At 41.0% G+C, this 23,267-nt stretch overlaps 1 protein-coding gene across 1 annotated transcript in view; it reads left to right on the top strand.

Moving 5' to 3' along the window:
- The window catches only part of LOC122333341 (voltage-dependent T-type calcium channel subunit alpha-1I-like), a 71,883-nt gene that overhangs the window by 36,953 nt on the left and 11,663 nt on the right, over positions 1 to 23,267 (top strand). Inside the window, exons 7-31 of the mRNA XM_043230910.1 lie at positions 2,919 to 3,261; positions 3,375 to 3,467; positions 4,409 to 4,712; positions 4,792 to 5,024; positions 5,243 to 5,394; positions 6,076 to 6,261; positions 6,349 to 6,466; positions 7,150 to 7,305; positions 8,046 to 8,148; positions 8,662 to 8,798; positions 9,800 to 10,207; positions 11,074 to 11,174; positions 12,414 to 12,537; positions 13,548 to 13,616; positions 15,077 to 15,255; positions 16,025 to 16,151; positions 16,260 to 16,385; positions 17,040 to 17,126; positions 17,369 to 17,564; positions 17,909 to 18,060; positions 19,332 to 19,441; positions 19,517 to 19,650; positions 20,893 to 20,963; positions 21,845 to 21,923; positions 22,421 to 22,542. Of these exons, the coding sequence (XP_043086845.1) occupies positions 2,919 to 3,261; positions 3,375 to 3,467; positions 4,409 to 4,712; positions 4,792 to 5,024; positions 5,243 to 5,394; positions 6,076 to 6,261; positions 6,349 to 6,466; positions 7,150 to 7,305; positions 8,046 to 8,148; positions 8,662 to 8,798; positions 9,800 to 10,207; positions 11,074 to 11,174; positions 12,414 to 12,537; positions 13,548 to 13,616; positions 15,077 to 15,255; positions 16,025 to 16,151; positions 16,260 to 16,385; positions 17,040 to 17,126; positions 17,369 to 17,564; positions 17,909 to 18,060; positions 19,332 to 19,441; positions 19,517 to 19,650; positions 20,893 to 20,963; positions 21,845 to 21,923; positions 22,421 to 22,542 (3,910 nt within the window). The remainder of the gene's footprint in view (positions 1 to 2,918; positions 3,262 to 3,374; positions 3,468 to 4,408; positions 4,713 to 4,791; positions 5,025 to 5,242; positions 5,395 to 6,075; positions 6,262 to 6,348; positions 6,467 to 7,149; positions 7,306 to 8,045; positions 8,149 to 8,661; positions 8,799 to 9,799; positions 10,208 to 11,073; positions 11,175 to 12,413; positions 12,538 to 13,547; positions 13,617 to 15,076; positions 15,256 to 16,024; positions 16,152 to 16,259; positions 16,386 to 17,039; positions 17,127 to 17,368; positions 17,565 to 17,908; positions 18,061 to 19,331; positions 19,442 to 19,516; positions 19,651 to 20,892; positions 20,964 to 21,844; positions 21,924 to 22,420; positions 22,543 to 23,267) is intronic.

Here is a 23,267-nt window from a genome sequence, read left to right as displayed (position 1 = left end):
AGAATTATGGCTCTGACCTTGTTATGTCACGTATGTGGCGGCTGTGATAATGGACGGTGTGTGTTTCAGCGCTCAGGAAAGCAGTCTCCAGAATAAACTCTTCAGTGTTCCTGTGAGGTCAGACGCACCTGTAGTGATGAAGACCGATGAAGACGAGAAGAACAGCTCCTTTGCAGATCTTCAAAGTCATTTTATGAATGCATCTTATAATGTAGGGTACCTTTTTCATTATTTGGTAACACTTTGCAATAAGGATCTGTTCATCATCATCAATCCACAAGTAATCCACAAGTCCATCAGGTAATGTCTTGAGAAGATGCGAAAAAACTAAATAGTCACTTTTGGTCTAAATAGTCTCTGTTGTGAATCTTGCTTTGAGGCGTCTTGGACAAGAGCGAGTAGTGTTGTGTTCCTGTGTTTCCTCTAATCTCCTGCTCTATTTTCACACATCTCCGTCCCATCGCTCTTTAGCAGAGCCCACTGAAGCCGGCTCAGAGCAGCTTTAGGAATGACTGACTGTCCTCCGAAACCAGCAGAGACTCAACAGAACCTGAACAGAAAGCCTCTGATAAACACACTGCTGCTCAGAAGTTTGGGTTTAGCAGGATTAATCTTTTTGATAGATATCTCTTTCAGGGCTGCACTTATTTGATCAGAGATACAGAAAAACTGTAAAAAAAAGTATCGCAATTTAAAACAACTGTTTTCTCTGTGAATGTGCGTAAAAGTGTAATGTATTTCTGTGATTTTCAGCATTATTAGTCCAGTCTTCAGTGTCACATGATCTGATTTACTGCTCGAGAAACATTTCTGATTATTATCAATGTTAAAAACTATTTTGCTGCTCAGTGTTGTTGTGGAAGCTGTGATTTATTTTTTTCAAGAATCACAGATAAACAGAAAGACTGCATTTATTGTATATTGTGTGTATATATATATATATATATATATATATATATATATATATATATATATATATATATATATATATATTGCATATATATATTATATGCATTAAAACATAAATATTCTGCAACATTATAAATGCCTTTATTGTAACTTTTGATTATTTTGATCCATTCTGGATGGATTTTATCAGTATTATCAGTATTTTTTATCAGTATTCATTTCTTTTTTATCTGTATGGTATATATTTATGTTTACAGGCAAATTTATTTTAGTTGATTTGATGTTTATTGTAACCTGGCTGAAGTTTTAGGATTCTGTAATAAATGTTATGATGTAAAATGCTAAATATTTTATCTGTAAGACAGCAGTAACTAACCGATGTTCAGCTGTTTTTATTCATTTAGTAGATGCTTTTGTCCAAAGTTATTCAGATAATATAATTTGTAATTCAGTATTAAATTAGAAAATGAGTAATGCGCTCTTGCTATATAAAAACACTCACTTAAATCCAAAGTATTGCATGACAGTGAATATAAATCTGTGTGAATCTGTCAGAAGTGAAGCGGTGATCTGTCGTTGGTTTTTAGAGATCAGTTCTTCTGTTATTCCTCTGATGGATGAATCAACACTCAGCTTCACTTTGATGGTGTTTGTCCTCTGTAATCTTCTGAGATATCATTTGATTTGCTCTAGGTGTTTGATCTGAGCGTTTGCACTGATGTGCTCTTTAGTTTATTAAAAGCGTCTGAATGTCTCCTTTATGATCATAGAGAGGAGCACCAACAAACCCCTGACCCTCTGAGCTCCGTTAAACAGTCCCTGTGTGTCTCTGTGCTTCTGGATCTTGCTCTTTATATGTCAGAGATATTCTCTAAATCAGTGTAAACACATACGTGATGAAGACTGCAGCTCTGTTCCAGACCCTAGTGAGCAGCTTCATTCTCTTAAATTAAAGGCTGTTCCAGAAATTGCTGCAGTTTGCCGGTGAACAAGATAATCCTAAAACACACTGGAGTGACCTTGAGGAAAAATCTAAATGATCATTTCTTGCGTGTTGTTTAGCAGTATGGTGCTGCTCCCAGTTTTTTTTAAGGGTCCATATCAGTCGAAATGGTGCAACACATGATTTCCTTTCTCAGTGTTTTTGTCTTGTTTTCCAGTTCAAGTACTATAAAAATGAAAGTGTCTGAAAATAATAATTTGCCACTGGGGTGAGAATAATTATAACAATATTTAGAGAATTGTTTTCCTTTTTAAGCATAGAAACATTTTGAAAACTTTTTGATATGTTTTTTTATATTTTATATTAAAGATATTATATTATTATAGAGATATTTTATTAGAGCTTTTACACAAACATTGTTTTGAAATATATAAATAAAAAACCTTTTTCTTATCATGAATATAAGGTAAACATGTACTAAATATTATTTTTTATATTCTAATAATGTGAAAATGTCCAGTTTTCTTGTATGGACCATTATTTACCCTTTTTTTCTTCAAATCTTTATAACTGACAACACAAAATGCAAAATGCCTTGCAAAATGAAGCACTGCATTCAAAATATCACAAACGTATCTCAAAAGCAAACATCTGCAAACAAGATTCATTCCTGTGAGATTTTCTATCAAACAGAGAACTGTGTGTTGTGCAAAAAGCGTTTCGTGAATTTCAAAAAGTCAAGAGGCCAAGAATTAGCTCATGCTTTTTTCAGTATGTTTTGTTTGAGAGTCAGGCTTCAGAGATTGTGTGACAAGTACAGATTCCGTGCTTAAGGTGCTGAAAAAAAATGAGAATGGTTCAGAGAATGTTGCTCCAAGAACTCTGAGAACAATGTTGTAAGAACTTGCCGTAAACATTATTTTATTCATGCATGTTGTGAGAACATTCCCCCAAATGCTTTGATATCTGTACCGAAACAGTACTGCATGAAAACAGCACTGAGAAGTTTGTGGTAAAGCACTAGACTAGGTTTCAAACACAAACCTGGTGTCCCTTCTTCTCTCAGATCAGCAGGCGTGGGGCTCCCTGCTCCCTACTACTCTCCCGACGAGGAGGACGAGAGGCCCTTCATCTGCTCTCTGCCGCAGGATAACGGCATCATGTCGTGCAGTGACGTGCCGGCGCGGCGTGTGGCGGGTCACCGGTGCTGTCTGGACGTGGATGATCTCCTGCACCATCAGGCGCTGGGCCTCGTGACCGAGCCCTTCCTCAATGCCAGCGCCGTGGTCCCCGGGCTCTGTGTCAACTGGAACCGGTACTACACCCGCTGCCACACCGGACACAGAAACCCCCACAAAGGAGCCATCAACTTCGACAACATCGGATACGCCTGGATCGTTATATTTCAGGTATCACCGTAGAGCTGATTGATGCTCTTTGTGTTTAATGTGAACTTATTGGAAGCAAACTTCATTTCCAGAGAACCGTTTGAAGTGTTTTCTGCAAATGATGCTGTGTTTAGGTTATTACTCTGGAGGGCTGGGTGGAAATCATGTATTACGTCATGGATGCGCACTCATTCTACAACTTCATCTACTTTATTCTGCTGATAATAGTAAGTACACAAAGCTTTATGAGTCTGTTCTAAAAGAGTAATATAGAGGGTTTCATCTGACATGCTGATGATTGATTTGATCAGCACTGGTGCTTCAGGCCTGTTTGAGATTCTTTTACTTTTTTGTTGATGCATTTATACTCAGTATATGCATAAACTGCAGTCCTATGAAACTTAGCATGTAGCATTCATTCATCGTAATATTAAAAGTGAGACGAGGGAGTGTTTGTGAGTGTGAAGTGAGATGAGTGAATTTTTATGATCGTTTGCAGTGAGAGAAGTGAGTGTTTAAAGCAGTGGTTCCCAACCTTTTCTTGTTTGAGGCACCCTTGGAAAGCCTTTCAAAAGTTCCCGGCACCCTTATAAGGAAATAGATATTTAAAATCTCCGTAGCTTTTTTATTATTATTTATTTATTTGTTTCATTTCGAGAGTTTGCATGCAACAACACCTTATACCTAGTCCTAGATGATATGAGAATACTGTTTACACCAGTGGTTCCCAACCTTTTCTTGTTTGAGGCACCCTTGGAATTTTTTCCCCGAAATTTTGGCGGCACCCTCAAAAGATCTCACGGCACCCCTTAGTGCCGCGGCACACAGGTTGGGAACCACTGGTTTAAAGTGAGGTGAGCGAGTTTGAAGTTAGATGAGCAAATGTTTGAAGTGAGATAAGTGAGAGTTTTCAGTTAGATGAGTGTTTGAGTGAGTATTTAAAGTGAGGTGAGTGTTTGCAGTGCAATGAGTCAGTATTTGCAGTGAGATAAGTGAGTGTTTGCGAGTGTGAGATGAGTTTTTTTAGTTAGATCAGTGTTTTCAGTTAGATGAGTGTTTGCGAGTGTTTGAGTATTTAAAGTAGGATGAGTGTTTTCAGAGCGTTGGAAGTTTGGTCTTTGCAGTGAGGAGTGTGCTTCTCTCTCTGAATCTCTGCGTAACTCCACAGGTCGGCTCGTTCTTCATGATAAACCTGTGTTTGGTCGTCATAGCGACTCAGTTTTCAGAGACCAAACAGCGCGAGCATCAGCTGATGCAGGAGCAGCGAGCCGCCTGTCTGTCCTCCAGCACGCTGGCCTCTCTGGCCGAACCCGGCGACTGCTACGAGGAGATCTTCCAGCTCGTCTGCCACATACTCCGCAAGGCGCGCCGACGCACCGCTGCCTTCATCAGGACGCTCTGCTGTAAACCACCGGAGCCGACGCATGAGAAAACAAAGATCAACGGAGGAGAGAAGAGCCTCCAGCAGCATGGTGAGGAGGAGAGCCAGGGCATGACTGAATGAACGTGTGGATGCGTGCGGCGCTGAGACCTTCTCTTACTGCACTACAGATAGAGACACGACTTCTGCCTCAGCGGCCAATCAGGAGACAGAGGAGGAGGCAGATGAGGAGACGGATGGGTGCAATAGGGTGGAGGGGGCGTGTCGGAGGCGGAGCCGAGAGCTGTGGATGGAGATGAGGGTTAAACTGTGGGGCATCGTGGAGAGTAAATACTTCAACAGAGGAATCATGGTGGCCATCCTCATTAACACCATCAGCATGGGCATAGAGCATCATGAGCAGGTCACACACACACACACACACACACACACACACACACACACACACTTTAATGATATTAGCCCAAACTATTAACCAGCCGGTATCAAGTGATTCTTCCAGTGATTTTTGAATGAGCTGAGGAACATGAGCTGATGAGAACCTCAGCGTCTCATCATTGTTTCTCTTCATTATTTCAGTTAATGATGTGTTTCATGTTCTCATTCTGTGTGTGTGTTCAGCCGGAGGAGCTCACTAATGTTCTGGAGATCTGTAACATCGTCTTCACCAGTATGTTTGCTCTGGAGATGATGCTCAAGCTCACGGCATTCGGTTGCTTTAATTACCTGCGCAATCCATACAACATCTTTGATGGGATCATCGTGATCATCAGGTAATAACCTGTGAAACAATGCTTTTCTGTTACACTTAATGTATCTTTTGAAGGGTTTAATGCACCTTAAACCGTGCATACACATGTAGAAATTGGGCGTTGGTAAGAGATTGTGATGTTTCCGAAAGAAGTCTAATCTGCTTACCATGGCTGCTTTTATTTGAGCAAAAATTATTCCAATTTAACACAGCTGTTTTCTATATGAATATTTGTTCAAATGTAATTGATCAAAGCTGAATTTTCAGCATCATTACGTGATGCTTCAGAAATCATTCTTATATACTCATTTCCTGCTCAATACCACACAAGCAACAAAAAACAAGAAACAGGAATCAGCAAGAAACATTTCTGATTATTATTAATCTTGTGCTGCCTAATGTTTTTGGGGAAACCATGATAAATTAGATTTTTCAGGACTCGCATATGACCAGAAAGTTGACAGTTGAACAGCATCCATTTCAAATAAATCCTTTTTAACATCTTCACTGTTAGTTTTGATTCATTGAATGCATTCTTTATGAATAAAAGTGCATCTTTAGCTGACCTCTCAGTCTTAGTTCATATATATCAAGCATCTTTTCATCACACACACCTGTAGCTTTAAAATGCAATTCTATGCGATCATGAGACGTGTGTGACAGAATAAAACAACTCTCTGACTAATGGCCGTCTGAACCTCAGCGTGTGTGAGATCGTGGGTCAGTCTGACGGCGGTCTCTCGGTGCTCCGCACCTTCCGGCTGCTGCGGGTCCTGAAGCTGGTCCGGTTCATGCCGGCGCTGCGCAGACAGCTGGTGGTTCTGATGAAGACCATGGACAACGTGGCCACGTTCTGCATGCTGCTGATGCTCTTCATCTTCATCTTCAGGTGTGTGTGTGTGTCAGTTTGAGACTAATGGTGCTGGACTACTGCAGTATTTTTGACTCCCCTGTCTCTCTCTCTGTGTGTCTGCAGTATTTTGGGAATGCATATATTCGGCTGCAAGTTCAGTCTGAAGACGGACACCGGAGACACGGTCCCGGACAGAAAGAACTTTGACTCTCTGCTCTGGGCGATCGTCACTGTGTTTCAGGTAAAGAGACACACACACACACACACACACACACACACACACACACATTGTGTTTCATGTTTTATGGGTGTAAGGTGTAATGTTTTTATTCTGTACAGACTGTATGTTATTGTTCTTACAGGAAACTACTCACATTTATAGATTTTCAAGTCTTCAAATTTTAAATCCTGTATGTTTTATAATCTTGTTTCTTCATGGGGACCTAAAAATAACCCCACAAGGTCAAAATTTACTGGTATTGCTATACTTGTGGAGACATTTGGTCCCATAACGTGATAAATACCAGGTACACACACACACACACTTAAATTTAGTCATTTAGCAGATTTATTGACTCACAAGTGAAGGCAATAGACCAGTCAGCCCAGGTTTTTATGTCACACATAAGGGGCACATGAGTCTGAAGTAATGAATTAAGGTAAAGGGGGTGCAGAGCCAGAGGTGGTTTTGTAGGGAAGCATTAATGCCTTGAATTTTATGTGAGCCTCTGATGAAAGCGAGTGCTGATTGATGAACAGAGGTGTCACGTGCGTTCTTTTCAGCTCATTAAGAATTAATCTTGCTGCCGAGTCCTGGATTAATTGTAGAGGTTAGACAGAACTGGCTGGAAGACCTTCTAAAAGACCATTGTGATAGTTCACACACACACACACACACACATCTCTCCTCACATGCTTGTGTAGATCCTGACTCAGGAGGACTGGAACGTGGTCCTGTATAACGGCATGGCCTCCACGTCTCCTCTGGCGGCTCTGTACTTCGTGGCTCTGATGACATTTGGGAACTATGTTCTGTTTAACCTGCTGGTGGCTATTCTGGTGGAGGGATTCCAGGCTGAGGTGAGTCAGTTCATTGATTAGACTGTCTGATTCAGTTTGATTCCTGGAGCGGCACATTGATTCTAAACAGTGAATGAATCGAAATGATTGAAATGAATTATTTTAGTTTTAAAAAATATTGACTCCTGATTTGTAGTGTGAGGCAAAGCGGTTTTATTTGTTAATGTAAGTTAATGAATTAGCTAAATTGAACTATTAATCAGCAATATATTTTTTATGGCATTCATGTTAATTCATGACACATTAATTAATGTTAACAGGTATCTATGGATTCAAAAAAATACAAATTTGCATTACTTAAGATGAACAAAATAAAGTAGAATAGAGTTAGGAGTAATAGAGTAATAGAGTAAAGGTGTTCACACACTGATTTATTTATTTATTCTTTAATATTCATTATCCTTTCTATAAAAATGCTTGCTACATATACGAAAATGTTATGCTTATTTTTATTCTGGATAAAAGTTTCAAAAGCAGCGTATAAACATTAGCATAAAAATTTGAAACTTTCTGACTCTTTAGTAAGATAGAGGATTAAGGGATCTAAAATGTGTTCATTCAGAATAAGGCATTAATATATGCTTTACAATTATGAATAAACAGTCGATGCTCTGGTAATATGCATGCTAGTTAATAGTGAGAATTGTTGTGAAGTGCTCCTCTGTATTAGTAGAACACGTCTCTTTGACTGAGCCAGCTGTTCTTCTGTTCTTCATGCTGATGTGAGCTGTGTGTTTCAGGGTGATGCCAATCGTTCATACTCTGATGATGATGATGATGATGATGATGAAGGATCTTCTTCTAATGGAAGTGAACAGCACAAAAACTCGCTCACGTTCTCCGGTATGATCCCTGCACATTTACTCTCATTATATAAGCTCTCATGTTTCATTTGTCACGAATGGATACACGTTGGTGGGAAATAGAGCTGAAGCTGAATGTTATACTAACCTTAGCGTAGAAGTCCATGAAGCATTTGATTGCATCCCATCAATGTGTCTGACTTGACTAACTAATAATGTGATGTTGATTTGGATTCAGATCTATGCAGACTGATTTCTAGACATCAATCTGTTTGCAGTTTTTGTAAACGTCATATAAATCTACTGCTCTTGACTGAGATGCCAAACTGGTGAAATCTGAGCATCTTTTACTGTGTAGTCCTATGGGATTGTTTGACACTTTTGATGGACCGTTAATCCTCCAGTTTCTGAATTTTTGTGGCTGTAAAGGGCGAGGAGCTCCACAGGGACTCATGAAGGAGACATTAGTGCCGTCTCCAGAGAGCTTCACGGCCTGTGTTGAAGGCCGGAGATCTGCTCTAGGCTTCGGATGACTGTCGTTTCTTTTCTCCAGATCCCAAGCTGTCGTCTCTCACTCCTAATGGACATCTGGATCTGGCGCCGCTGGCAGAGGAGAAGACCAAGACCGGCTTCTCCGAGGAGAACCACCGGAGCAGAACCATCTGCCTGGGCAGGAGATCCTCGTCTCTGGTAAGTCGATGAAGAAATCGATGTCAACACATCAGACAATCATTTGTGTGTTTGTGTGTCTGGGGATGTAATGAGTCAAAGAAACATTAGTGCAGATTAATGTTTGGAATTAGAAAATCCCTCAAGCAGAGACTCGTCTGTGTGTGTGTGTGTGTTTGCGAAAGACCAAAATTCTCTTGATAATCTGCGGCGGACGCTCAGCCAAGGCTTTTGGGGTTTCCATAGCAACCCCTCTTTTAATTGAGGCAGCCGTGTGTATCGAGAGAGACGAGTGTGAGCCGCTTGGGTTAAATATAGTGTGTTGGGCTGTTGTTCTTGAAGTCACATGCCGTCGGGAGATTGTGGTGGGAAAGAGTCTCTGGGAACATGGTAAAACAAGGTAAAGCCTGTGAACGCTCAGGCAGGAACCGTCTGTCACACTTCTTACAGAATGAAATCTTTCTTGCTGCGTACATCACTCATCCTGAAGGTGTTGAGTCACCAAACGTGACGTCTGAACCGTGACACTTTATTGACGCTGTGATGTGAACGCTGAGGTTTCGCGAGCGTCGGGTCAAAACAAGAGCTTGACGCTAGAGAACACAAGTTTCTATGGCAACTGCTTTTGCTGCTAAAAATGAGCGAATGCAGTCAGCGAGATCAGTAACACCACGACTGCAATTAACACACAAACACACACACAACTGCGTGAAGTTAACTCATCCGCGGCGCTTACAGGCTCGTTAGGAGTCAGGCGACGGATTCACCAAACATTCGATAATAAAGTACTTTCTAGCTGCAATTTTTTTATTTTCTGTCTTGAGAAAAAAGTTTGTACTTCTTAGGAATGTTCTTATATTATCCATTAAGATTGTTCAAGCTTTTTGAAATGTATTAAAAGTGCTTTTTAATATACGATAGGGAATGACATGGGGGTAAGTGACTATTTCTAGCTTGGGGTAGAGTAACACTTTATGACTCCAGGAGATAGACAGTGAACAGGTTTCCTCCTTTCTCTTTAGCGTCACAGCCGCAGTTCCCATTACCACCACTGGGGGCGTGCTCCTCCTCAGCCGTCCTGGAGCCGGCGGTGCAGCTGGAACAGCGCGGGACGCTCCGGCCGTGGTCTGAGGACTGGAGGGGTCATCGGAGGGAGCTTACGGGTCCGCAGCGTTCACTCGCACCCGGCCGAACACGAGTCTCTCCTGCCCCAGCCTCCCTTCCTGTCACGCAGACACCGCCGAGCTCTCTCGCTGGAGCTGCCCGAGCTCCTGCAGCGCCCCCCGCTGCTCCGGAAGAAGAGCGTGTCTGCTGAACACCAGGACTGCAATGGGAAGGGCCCGGGCCCTCAGGGGACGCTGCTGGGAGAGGTTTATCCACAGCTCAATGCACGCAAAGACAAGAACGACCTGGAGGAAGACACTGAATACGTGAGTGCAGAATATCATCCAAGGTGGTCTTAATGTTTACAATAAAAAAGTCTTCTCCTTCGCTACAGATAAATGGTTGATGGACAGATGTATAAACAGGTAAGTAGATGTAGAGATCTTCAGACAGGTGTATAGATAGGCAGATGGACAGACAGGTAAATACTTAGGCTGATAGACAGATAGATAGACGTATAGATGATTAGAGAGGTTGACAGACAGATGTGCTGTTGCTTTCAGCGGTCAGTAAGTGTTCGGTTCTCTCAGCTCCGCTGTTGAATCCATTATGCTAATTTCAGATGATTTTCTCTGAAAAGCAGTGCATGAAAAGTGGAATAAAGTTACACATTCTCTCTGAGCCTGACAATCTCTCACAGTTTTAAAAGTCCTTTAGGAAGCTCTTCCTCTCAGTGAAGTGATTTAAAAACGCTATTGTGAATCAGTTTGAGCGTATCATTAGAGCGATTCTCTGCTGAGCGGCACATCGTCACGTCTGACAGACGACTGAGGAGAATCTTGGCTCATTTTAGCGCTTAATAAACGTCTCGTAAGTGAAATACAGCAGCAGTAGATTCGCAGACGTGTTTTTGTGTGTGGAGGATAAACAACATGAAGAAGCTCATTATGAACAATGACGGCAAACACAATAGCCAAACTCCGCTGGGTCACAGCAGCTGTCCGCTCACATGAATATGGATGTCATACGGATGCTCTAATCCTCATATTTTACTCCGTTTATTGGAAACGTCTCCCAGGGAAAATGAAACTGTTATTCAGAATAAATTGGAAAGAGTTGCCTTTATCTCAGATAACCAGAGTCCTGTGTATGTGTGTGTGTGTGTGTGTGTGTGTGTGTGTGTGTGTTGCAGAGCCTCTGCTTCCGTATCCAGAAGATGATGGAGGTCTATCGTCCAGACTGGTGTGAGAAGAGAGAGGATTGGTCCATTTACTTATTCTCTCCTCAGAACAAGTATGTACTCAAAACACTCTCGTTCTATTCGGTCACTCTCATTGACTGTATGATGTCCGTTGAGATTTCATAAAGACACAAAAGTATTGTGAGGGTAATAAAACATTAATACAAAAATTAGCAAATCTCTACAGGCCCTTGATTTCAAAATTGTTAACTCTTATTTTTTACTTTCTATTGTATCCTAAAGTCAAGCATTTTAATCAACAATTGAATATAGGTAGGTTGTGTAAAACGACAACAAAAAAACATTTTGAGCAAAAATCTTTAAAAATATATATTTTTTCCCAAACTCTACATCTGGATTATGTCCAGTGCTATTATCGAAGTAAAGATGCAGTAGATGCTTCCATCAGCGCTCCTACAGCTTGCACAGACTTTTACCACTTTCTGGATCTATATTTTACTCTATATTTGATCTCATTATTTTTCATATGCATGTGCTTATATATTGCTTATTTCTTTGTCCTCCTTGTCTGTCTTCTTGATCGGCACTCTCTAATGTAGACTCATTGAGGAGATGTTTAACAGTGTACAACTGAAAATGAAAAAAAACCCAGAAAATTCCATGTTTGCTAGGGAAAGAGTTAATAAGCTTAGAAAACTCTTTGAAAAATTATTTCAGTTAAGTACAGTTTCTTAGTGTAAAATAGTGCGTGCAGTCACTCTGCTGTATTGTGTCTGAATGTCCTTCAGACAGCTCTGTATATCGACTGAATGACTCCTCGTCTGACCGCCTCAGACTCCTGCTGCTCTACTGAGCTCCTCAGCAGTCTGCCGTGTATTGACCCATCTGGGTGGGTTTCTTCATGTGGTCTGTCAGATGTTCTTCATCAGAATCAGAATTTAAATGAGACTCACAGATCTGATTAGAGTCCTGCTGACAGCGGGAGAAGTCCTTCAGAGACGCTGCTCTACATGACAGAAAACACATGTGAAGTAACTGCAGAAGGGCAAACACGTGACCCCTGAGAGTTTCACAGCATGGGATCAGTTCAGCACACATACGAGCAGATCATAATGTGTTGATAAAGCAGATGCTTTGGGTGAAGAACTTGTTACTGGACCCCGTGACACATGGGCAGCTTGGACAAACCATTAGTGATCACTGCACACGGTGGTCTGTAAGTGCTATTTTAAAAACATGATTGACACAAAGTGAGTATGTTTTTTGTTTTTATTTCTTGTGAAAATGTCTGACTCTGTGAGCAAAGACCGTCTCTCTGTCTGTCTGTTCAGGTTTCGTCTGCTGTGTCAGACGATCATCGCTCATAAGCTCTTTGATTATGTAGTTCTGGCTTTCATCTTCCTCAACTGCATCACAGTGGCTCTGGAGAGACCCAGAATCCATCAGGGCAGTCTGGTACGTTCCTCGCTCTCTTTCACGCTCTCGTCTAGCAGGAGTGACACAGTGATTTGCAGCTCCGCATGAATACTGTCACATCAGCGCCTGAGCTTCACTCGGGAGAAACCAGCAGGAAACTTTAGCTTTACTTCCACCTGAACGATCTGCACAGATCTCAGCGTCACACAAGATCACATCCTACAATCAGACGCAATGTTTTCACAAAATTAAACATATTACATTTAAAATTTTTCTTACTCATTGAAAACATACACCCTCGTAAAGACTAACCACAAGAACACTACACCAGCAGTACCAAACACCCTAGTGACAACTTTTCTACCTCCTAGCCGCTCACAGCACCACTTAGCAACCAACAAGAACACTCCACCACCACCTTAGCAACTTAACAACAAGAACACTCCACCAACTCTACCAACTTTCTATCAAGTACCAAGAATAAAAAAACATCCCAGTAACAACTTTTCATTACTCTAACAACCATCAGAGCAGCCTTGCAACCAGCTATGCATCAACTATACTAAACAGCCTAGCAACCACTTTCCAACACCTTAACAACCATCTGAAAATTCTAGCAACCAATAAACAACTAAGAATAAAAAACGACCAACTATGTAATAACAATACAAAACAGCCTAGTAACAACATTTCAACACCCTAACAACCATCAGAGCTCACTAGCATCCTATAAACAACCAGCAATAAAAAATGAACAAGAAACAGCCTAGTAACAACTTTCCAACACACCCTAGCAACCGCTTAGTAACCAAAACACCCTATCAACTAGGAATCAACACTGTAGCGCGTGCTGTGGTGGTGTAGCTCTAGCAGGTGTTCTCAGTGGTGTTGACTGTATGAACGCACCTCAGCCATTTCCAGCCATGATTGCAGGATATTTCACCTCGCTGTAAAAGTCACGCGTCTCATCGCTAGCGCTGCTGTAGCATTAGCTCTCCTCACCACCGCTGCTGTAGCATTCAGACTGTCTTCCTCTCTTCTCCCATCAGGAGCGAGTCTTCCTCACCATCTCCAACTATGTTTTCACTGCCATCTTCGTGGCCGAGATGACCGTCAAGGTAACATTAACATTTTCTTCTGCTGACAGTCTTACGGGTTCCTTTATATCACTAAACAATAGCTATGAAAACAGGCTGGTGCAGTGATCCAAATAAGTTTTGGTAGTCAGTGACACAGAAGGGATTCTGTTGTGTTCATTACAGTGTCTGCTTCTCACGCTGATTATTCAGCTTGTTTAGGTCTTTTAAAATCAGCTTTGTTTGCAACTGAGCCAATGACAGCGCTGGAGACGGCCGCTGTGCATGCTGGGAGTAAATAGTCTCCGGTATAAAGCACACTCTGACTGTTGTGCAGTTAGTGGAGTTTGTTCTGAAGCGTCGGTGTCCTGTAGGTTCTGTCTCTGAGGTGAAATCAGCTTCAAACGCAGTGCAGCAGGTCCACTCTCTCTCTCTCTCTCTCTCTCTCTCTCTCTCTCTCTCTCTCTCTCTCTCTCTCTCTCTCTCTCTCTCTCTCTCTCTCTCTCTCTCTCTGTCTCTCTCTCTCTCTCTCTCTCTCTCTCTCTCTCTCTCTCTCTCTCTCTCTCTCTCTCTCTCTCTCTCTCTCTCTCTCTCTCTCTCTCTCTCTCTCTCTCTCTCTCTCTCTCTCTCTCTCTCTCTCTCTCTCTCTCTCTCTCTCTCTCTCTCTCTCTCTCTCTCTCTCTCTCTGTCTCTCTCTCTCTCTCTCTCTGTACCTGTCAGGCCTTACCGCGGTAAAAATTCTGATGATGCTGTCAGAACAGAGCGTTCTTCTGCTCGCAGAGAGAAAAGCCAGTCTGTATCGGCACAGGTCTGCTCTTGATGAGCAGCAGAAAATAACACCAAACCTACTGTATTATCATACACAGGGAGATAGAAGACTTGTGAAAGAAAAAATCACTCCACTTATCTTTAGTTCTCAATATCAAAGGTCATGTGTCCTTCAAACTTGGATATTTCAGCACAAATTCAGTATGAGGGATCTATTCAGATAGCACAGCAAACTCAGGTCTACTGCATGTATCTGACTTCGATTGATTGAGCTTCTGAGAGACACTATAGATAGATTTTTGTCTTTTAATGTAATTGTACAAACGTCCAGATTCAGCTGATGCTTCTCGTGTCTTTCTGCTGTCAAATCTTGTCTTGACATTAGAATAACTGTAGTCATATTACCTTTGCAGTCACAGGATCTTTTGAGGAGTATTCCAGAAGCTTTACTTTTACTGTTCCTTCGCGAAGGAATGATTTTCGCAAGCCTCCAAGACATCTCACATCTTTTGAGGAGCATTTATTTACATATAAAACTGCTTTTTTCCCTTCATCTTCTCACCGTATCAGACTACATTGGCCATAAAAGCATGATATATCAAATATGATACTCAACAAAGAGTGCATACGCAATCTTCTTGCATATTTGTTTACAACCTCAATAAGCTCTTCTATTAAAAAGCAGTATATTGTGAGGCTCTGAAGAGCTGTCATCCTGCATGTTTTTGTCTCAGGTGGTGTCTATGGGTCTGTATCTGGGCGATCGGGCGTATCTACGCAGCAGCTGGAACGTTCTGGACGGCTTTCTGGTCTTCGTGTCTCTGGTTGATATCGTGGTGTCGATGACGGGCGGAGCGAAGATCCTGGGTGTCCTGCGGGTGCTCAGACTGCTGAGAACATTACGGCCGCTCAGGTCAACTACTCATTAGTTGATTAGTTGAGTCAACTAGACACAAACCAGCCTCACCAGGGCTTCCTTTAGATCAACTAGTCCCTTGGGGATAAACAGACTACAGGTTTATTCAGTGATCATTACTTATTAGTCACAATTTGTAACCCTTATATTATGTTCAGTTTGACCTCAATTTGCATCGTAGGAAATACTGAATACCCTTGAAATTGTCATCACTACTGTAGGAACATGAGCATGTCTGCAACATTTGACACTCTGGATTATGGATTATATTTCTCATAGTTATAATGCATTATATTTGAAGAAATGCACATTGTGTTGAAAGTGTACATTTTTTTCAGTTCTCACTGGGATCTATCCCATAATCTTGAGAATGCTTGAGCTACAGGAAAGCAGAGAAAAAATATAACTCAAAATTTAAAATCACAAATTTAAATAAAATCAATCTATTTACGTATAACAGTGACTATAATAAACTGGTATAAACTGTTATTTCAAAATAAAGATGCCTTAAAAGGTTTTTCACAGCAATGAAGAACCATTTTTGGTTTCACAAAGAACCATTCAGTCAAAGTTTTTTAAAAGAACCATCTCTCTCTTAACTTTTTATAATCTTCAGATATTAAAAGATCTTCATGGAAAAAAGGTTCTTCTATGGCATCGTGAAGCACCTTTGTTTTTAAGAGTGATGGTGTGTTTTTTATCGGTCTCTGAGGTCCAGTGTGGTTCTGTGTGTTTGTGACTCTTGTGGTTCTTCATGGTTCCTCAGGGTGATCAGTCGAGCTCCGGGTCTGAAGCTGGTGGTGGAAACTCTGATCACGTCATTGAAGCCCATCGGAAACATCGTCCTCATCTGCTGTGCTTTCTTCATCATCTTCGGCATCCTGGGAGTTCAGGTTCATCTCATGTTCAGTAGACAGTGCTCTCTAGTCCTTCTCCGTCAGATACTGGTCTCACTGAGTGTGTGTGTGTGTGTGTGTGTGTGTGTGTGTGTGTGTGTGCAGCTCTTCAAAGGGAAGTTCTATTACTGTGTGGGTTTGGATGTGAAGAACATCACTAATAAATCCGACTGTCTCTCTGCCAATTACCGCTGGGTTCATCACAAGTACAACTTTGACAACCTGGGGCAGGTGAGGGTCAGTGAACAGAAGCGTTTGTTTCCTGAAGTCTATGTCCAGCCACATCTGAACACATTGCACTAAATCTATGTTGTATGAACAACTATCTCACAATGAATTGACACTGTTGCTATTACAACAACAGTAGAAAATATAGCTTACGGAAACAAATTACCGTATTTTCTTGAAAATAAGTGCTGTGACTACAGTTTGCGTCTGGTCAAAACTGCATTTTAAAGAGGTAAAACAACAACAGACACATTAGATCATTACATTTAGAAAAAAATTAACTTATAATAAACTTATATGTGAAACATATTTCATTTCTTCTCTCACTACAAGAAGTCATTTAAATTGTACACTATTCAGAAAAAACAACACATATTAATATTATAACAGATATTCATACAATTTTTTATCATGATTTTCGTTTCCATGGTAATAATCTGGAGTGCATCGGTTGTCTGGTTCTTTATTAAATGTTCAAGTGCTGTTTTTAAACTGAAGTTAAACTCACACGGACCGCCGGACTCATTGTCAGGAATCTTGTGATTTATTCGCTAGCTTTAGTAATCTGTTCTATCAGTTCAGTCCTGTGGAGGAAATAAACAAGATCTTGACTTCCTGCCGCTGATGATCTGTTTGTTCGGTGGTCCTCCATTCCAGGCTCTGATGTCACTGTTTGTGTTGGCGTCTAAAGATGGATGGGTAAATATCATGTACCACGGGCTGGATGCTGTCGGGATCGACCAGCACACACACACACACACACACACACACGTTTTTTTCTGTGAATTAGGGGACTTTTTTTAATAGACTTCTATTACTTTTATTCTGACCAAACAATATCTTCTCTCCCCTAAAGGATGTTTGCATCCTTGCACTTTCAGATTAACCATTTAGTGTTTTTTTTTGGAAAACATTTATTTGAAATAGAAACCTTTGTTACATTATAAATGTGTGTGTGTGTGTGTGTGTGTGTGTGTGTCTGTGTTCAGCCCGTCATCAATAACAACCCCTGGATGCTGCTGTACTTCATCTCCTTCCTGCTGATCGTCAGCTTCTTCGTCTTGAACATGTTTGTGGGTGTGGTGGTGGAGAACTTCCACAAGTGCCGGCAGCATCAGGAGGTAGAGGAGGCTCGGCGGAGGGAGGAGAAGCGGCTGAAGCGTCTGGAAAAGAGGAGGCGCAGTAAGAGCCTCCTTAAGGAGTCTCATTAGTTTCTCATCTATTCTCCATCGTCCCGCTGCTCTCGTCTTCTTCATTCATCTTCATCTCTTTGGCTCTCGTCTGTTATTATTATTCATCTGCTGCTCTCACTCGTTTATCTCTCGTGTTCCTCCTCGTTCTTCTTCTCCTGAGCCACATTCATCAGCTCTGACCCCATTGTTTCCTCTTCCTCCTTCCATCCATCATCTCTCCCTCGTTTACATCCATCCATCCCTCTGTCAGTGAAATATCAGAGCGCGTTCTTGTCGAGGCGTCAGCGCTGCAGGTGATGATGATGTTAATAAGAACGCTGTGTTTGTGTTCAGAGGCTCAGCGGCTGCCGTATTACTCCTCGTACGGTCGCATTCGGCTGATGATCCACTCGTTCTGCACCAGTCATTATCTGGACCTCTTCATCACCCTCATCATCTGCATCAATGTGGTCACCATGAGCCTGGAGCACTACAACCAACCACAGGTGAGGGGCATGGTCACATGACTCGCAGCCAATCAGCTTTGATTGATTGGTCTACATCAAATGTTGTTGTAGTGTCAGGTTTCCAGCTGCTGAAGAGTTTATGGTGATATTTTTCATTTAGTGATGGTCTAAACATTCTCTAAAGTTGATGAAATCAATTCAGCTCCGGACTCTTCTTCGATGAAGTCATGTTGTTGTAATATCTGCAGTATGTGGTTTATGTTCTTCTGAAACACACCAGATCTTCTCTGAAATAGACGTCATCCGGAGGGGAGCATCCTCTAAAGCCTTTATATACCTTTCAGCATTCATAGAGCCTTCCAGAACATGAAGTTTCTCATACAGTATACACTTCTACACCTCCATACCATCAGAGATGCTGCTTCTGAACTGAACTCTGAAGATCTCCTCCTCTTTAACTCAAGAACACAGTGTCTGTCCGACAAGAATGATCAGTTTGGACTCATCTGACCACAGAAACACTTTGAAACAGTCTATTTTAAATGAGTCTAGGTCCACAGGACACAACAAGCCTTTGGATCGTGTTCACAAATGGTTTGATTTTTTGGATGACAGAGCTTTAGTTGTCATTTGCAAATGGCTCGGAGGATTGTGTTTATAGTCAGTGGTTTCTGGAAGTATTCCTGGGCCCATTCAGGAAAGTGATGATATCATGCACTGTAGATGTGTGCAAAAGATTCGCAAAGCCTTTTCAATTTAACAGTGAGGAACATTGTTTTCATAGTATTCCACAATCTTCTTAAAGATGGGCAGTTTTGAGAGACTCTGCCTTTTTAATAGCTAATCATTATAGCTACCAACGCTGCTATATGTTCTTCCAGCTAAATCTTTTGCTTACAAAATATCTTGCTTTTTATTTTCCTGTGCCAACTTTTTTGAGACCTGTAGAAGGCATCAAATTTGAAATGCACTCATTTAGAGGATGAACGTGTAAATATTCACCATTTAAAAATGTGTTATGTTCTCTATGTTCTATTAAATATTGGCTCATGTCATAAAAAAGGTCCCAACATTCTTGTTGTAATTCATTTTTAGATATTTTAGTACATTACTTTAAATTCCATTAAAATGAGAATGTTACCCTGGCAACTAGCTGATTATTTTTATTGTTTTATTTAAGTTACAACAGTATTACAGCTGGTGTTTTGTCAGAGTCCAGCTGTTTTGAGAAGAATCATCTGTAATCAGAGTAACCAGAAATCCATCTGTTAATGACTCTCAGTTTTTTTTTCCTCTCTGGTTTCTCTCAGTCGTTGGAGACAGCTCTGAAATACTGCAACTACTTCTTCAGCTCCACGTTTGTGGTGGAGGCCACGCTGAAGCTCACAGCGTTCGGCTTCAGGCGCTTCTTTAAAGACAGGTGAGCACACATCTGAAATAACACAAGCCCGGTTTGCAGAAGATCTGGGCTGTGATGAGCGTTCTGTCTCCTCAGATGGAATCAGCTGGATCTGGCCATCGTTCTGCTGTCTGTGATGGGAATCACTCTGGAGGAGATTGAAATAAGCGCTTCACTTCCCATCAATCCCACCATCATCCGGATCATGAGGGTCCTGCGCATCGCCCGCGGTGAGCGCTTATACACCGCATTACACACACGCCTCGGGAACTCTGAGATACTTCTGTGAAAAGTACATTTTAAAAAACGGATGCAATTAAAAATGTATAAGATGGAAAACCTCAAGAGCTCCTATATATTTAAAGAAATTTGGACATAGATGGACAGTAATTAACTGAAGAGGTTAGTATTGTTGAGTTATTGCGTGGATCCATGCGCTTTTCAGGTGCTTTTAGTCATTTACAACGTGAGACCACCTTTTTTATCTGATGCACGGAAAAGGACTACTAATTAAAATGTATTGAACATAAAACACTATCAGTAATTCTGAACAATAAAATATTAAAATACACTTAAAAACAAAACATGCTTTATCATAACAAATGTTATTGAACAAATATATTTAAATACAGAACTTATGCGTTTCACCAGAATTTCCACAAATTATTGATATCTCATATACAATGTAACATTATGAAATGACACGAATGCACTTAAGTGGGTCAAAAAGCATAGAGATATAATATATCAAGGCATAATACATTTTGTACTTCATTTAATTCAGTGTGGTACTTGACATTTCTTTACAATTATTTGTGAAATTTATAGTAACACTTGACGCTTTTATGTATAATGTATCATAAAGTTTTTATTTTTATAATGTATGTTGTAATGCATTGCATCTTTCATAAAATCATTGTATCCAAAGCTAAAATGCATTATAAAGGCAGATTCCTTAGATAGTCTGTTGTGTGTTTTAATGCATTATATTAATGCATATATATAACAATAAACAGATGTATTGTATAATATAACTGTGGTTACACTTATTAGTGAAAACATTCAGTGCATAACAAGGAGCGTTACAGAGTAGTGCATTCAAATATTTTTGAATGCATTATATATAAAGTCTTTAAGTGAAGTGTGACTACTGAGTGAAAATCCTAGGCCAATTTTGTCACTGTAGAAATGGATTAAAAAGTCTATATGAAGGACATGAGCTGAATGAAATGATCCAGTGGCATCTGTGAGGTAATCAGAAAAGTCCTGACCGATGTGTTCCAGCGCTGGAGTCTGTTTCAGAGCGATTGAGCATTTCTAAACACCACTGAGATGAGCAACAGAAGTGTGTGAGCAGCAGAGAGGCCAGAAACCGTCCTCTCAGTCCTGCCTCTCATCGATCTTCATTTAGAGAGACTCGGGCTGAACTTCTCTCCCGGCGCATTCAGTGTGTTTTTGTCTCAATTTCACAGTTCTGAAGTTGTTGAAGATGGCCACAGGAATGAGAGCGCTGCTCGATACCGTGGTGCAGGCGTTACCGCAGGTACACACGCACACACACACACACACACACACACACACACACACACACACACACACACACACACACACACACACACACACACACACACAGACACACACACACACACACACACACACACACACACACACACACACACACACAAACAGACACACATACTCAGACAGAAAGGCACTCACACACACACACACACTGCTTCAGTCTGGAAATATGACCGCAGTTATTCTAATGTTTACGTGACAAGAATCAGGCAGGATCTGACATGAGAAGTGTTTCTACATGACACTCAAAGAGGATACACCACTCTGATCATGTCTATCATTTAGCGGCCGTATCTGATTCGATGACGTCGTAAAGCAGCGGAGGAGCGTCTGGTGTGTGAGCGAAGCGTTAGACGCGCTCTCATCACGTCGTTTCAAGAGTCATTGAGCGTTCAACACGGCTGACTCACTTCACACTCACAGACGCTTTAAACAGATGGCGTCGATCTTTCTCTGGATTTACTGCAACGACGATCACACTTCAGTCCTGGAAGTGTGTCAATAGTAACTTAATTCATGTGATTTCAAATCTATATTTATATAAAACCACTGCGTGCCTTTGAGGGAAGCGTATGTGAGGAACAATGTGAGAAAGTGTGTGTTTTCTCCAGCTCAGGCCGGGCTCAGATGGGCTTCCAGCACGTCTAATGGAAATGAATTAACCTTGAATATGAGCAATAAAGCAGCTGTGAGCGCATGATGGCCAGCCGGACCAACACAAACCTCATTCTGGGAGTTAAACGACTTTCATTCTGAGTGTTGACGGCTGCTTTAGTGCCTCAGATGAGCTCTGCGCCGCACGACTGATGTGTGTGTGTGTGTGTGTGTGTGTGTTTTGTTCAGGTGGGGAATCTGGGCTTGCTCTTTGTTCTTCTGTTCTTCATCTACGCCGCGCTCGGAGTCGAGCTGTTTGGAGAACTGGGTGAGAAGAAAAACAGTCCCGAAGCACCTAACGATCTGCTCGCATTTGCATCATTTCGTTGCATTTTTTTAGAGAAAGAAAATGCTTTTATTCATTAAGGAAAAAAGTGCTCGTTAATCGTTAATTAAATTGATCAAAAGCGAGGGTGAATGCATTTCTGTTTCAGATAATCTGTGATTCCAGAAAAATAAAACATATAGCAGTTTCTACAAAAAAAAACAGTTTTCGACATCGATAATAATCAGATATATTTCTTTAGCAGCAAATCTGTATATTATTCTGATTTCTGAAGATCACGTGACGCTGAAGACTGGAGAAATGATGCAGAAAATCACAGAAATAAATTACACTTTAACACGTATTCATAAAGAAAACAGTTATGTTAAATTGAAATACTATTTAGCTGTTTTTAGTGTGCCTCGCTGAGTATTATAAATAAATCAGGGGAAATTCAAATAAGATGTGAGTTGATGGTTGATGTTTTGTGTGTGTTTCAGTGTGTAATGTTGAATACCCGTGTGAAGGCATGAGTCGTCACGCCACTTTTGAAAACTTCGGGATGGCGTTCCTGACTCTCTTCCAGGTGTCTACAGGAGATAACTGGAACGGCATCATGAAGGTAGAGTCACGCTGCTGACGTCGAGGTCTTACGTGAACACAAACCAGAAATAAAAGCTACGAAACATTAACACTTCTTTTTTTATTTTCCTCACTATAACCAGTTGTTAAAATTGAATTGATTGCTATTTTGGGCAAACAGGATAAAAATGTAACTTATCAGATATCATCGTCAGGAAAAGCACAGCCTACTCAAAATTTGGAGAGAAGACGCATGCTAATGAAAATCTGAAAGGAATGTATGCTCCTTGTAATCTCAGCACTGCTGCTGTTCTCCAGAAGGAGAGGAAGCTGGACACTCTGGCCTTCACTGATTAAAAATGAACCAGCCACCATTGATTATTTGACTTTGTCAGCGGAGCGGCGCTATTTGTCACCGGTTTAAATATAGAAGAAAGAAAATCTACGAAGAAGGCCATGCTTCTTTGGTTTATCAACCAATCACCACGGAGAGATACTGAATATTTAATCACCAACACATTTTTAAAGCTGGAGCTAAAAATACAAAAAAGGCCTAAGCTGGCCAGAAAACCATCTTCCAGCTGAACGCACTTTTAGAAAAGAATCATTTAGTAAAAAACTTTGGATTGGTAGCGTGTAATGTATAATAAATAAGTAAAGAAACTAAATAAATACGTGTGCCTCCTCTGGTTTAATATTCACAAACATCAAGAGATGTTACATTAAATGTTACATTTCTTTCTTTTTTTTGTCCATAAATCAGAA

The sequence above is a fragment of the Puntigrus tetrazona genome, unplaced genomic scaffold (assembly GCF_018831695.1).
Source record: "Puntigrus tetrazona isolate hp1 unplaced genomic scaffold, ASM1883169v1 S000000234, whole genome shotgun sequence".
Classification (NCBI taxonomy): Eukaryota; Metazoa; Chordata; class Actinopteri; order Cypriniformes; family Cyprinidae; genus Puntigrus; species Puntigrus tetrazona.
This window is presented reverse-complemented; position numbering and strand designations above follow the sequence as displayed.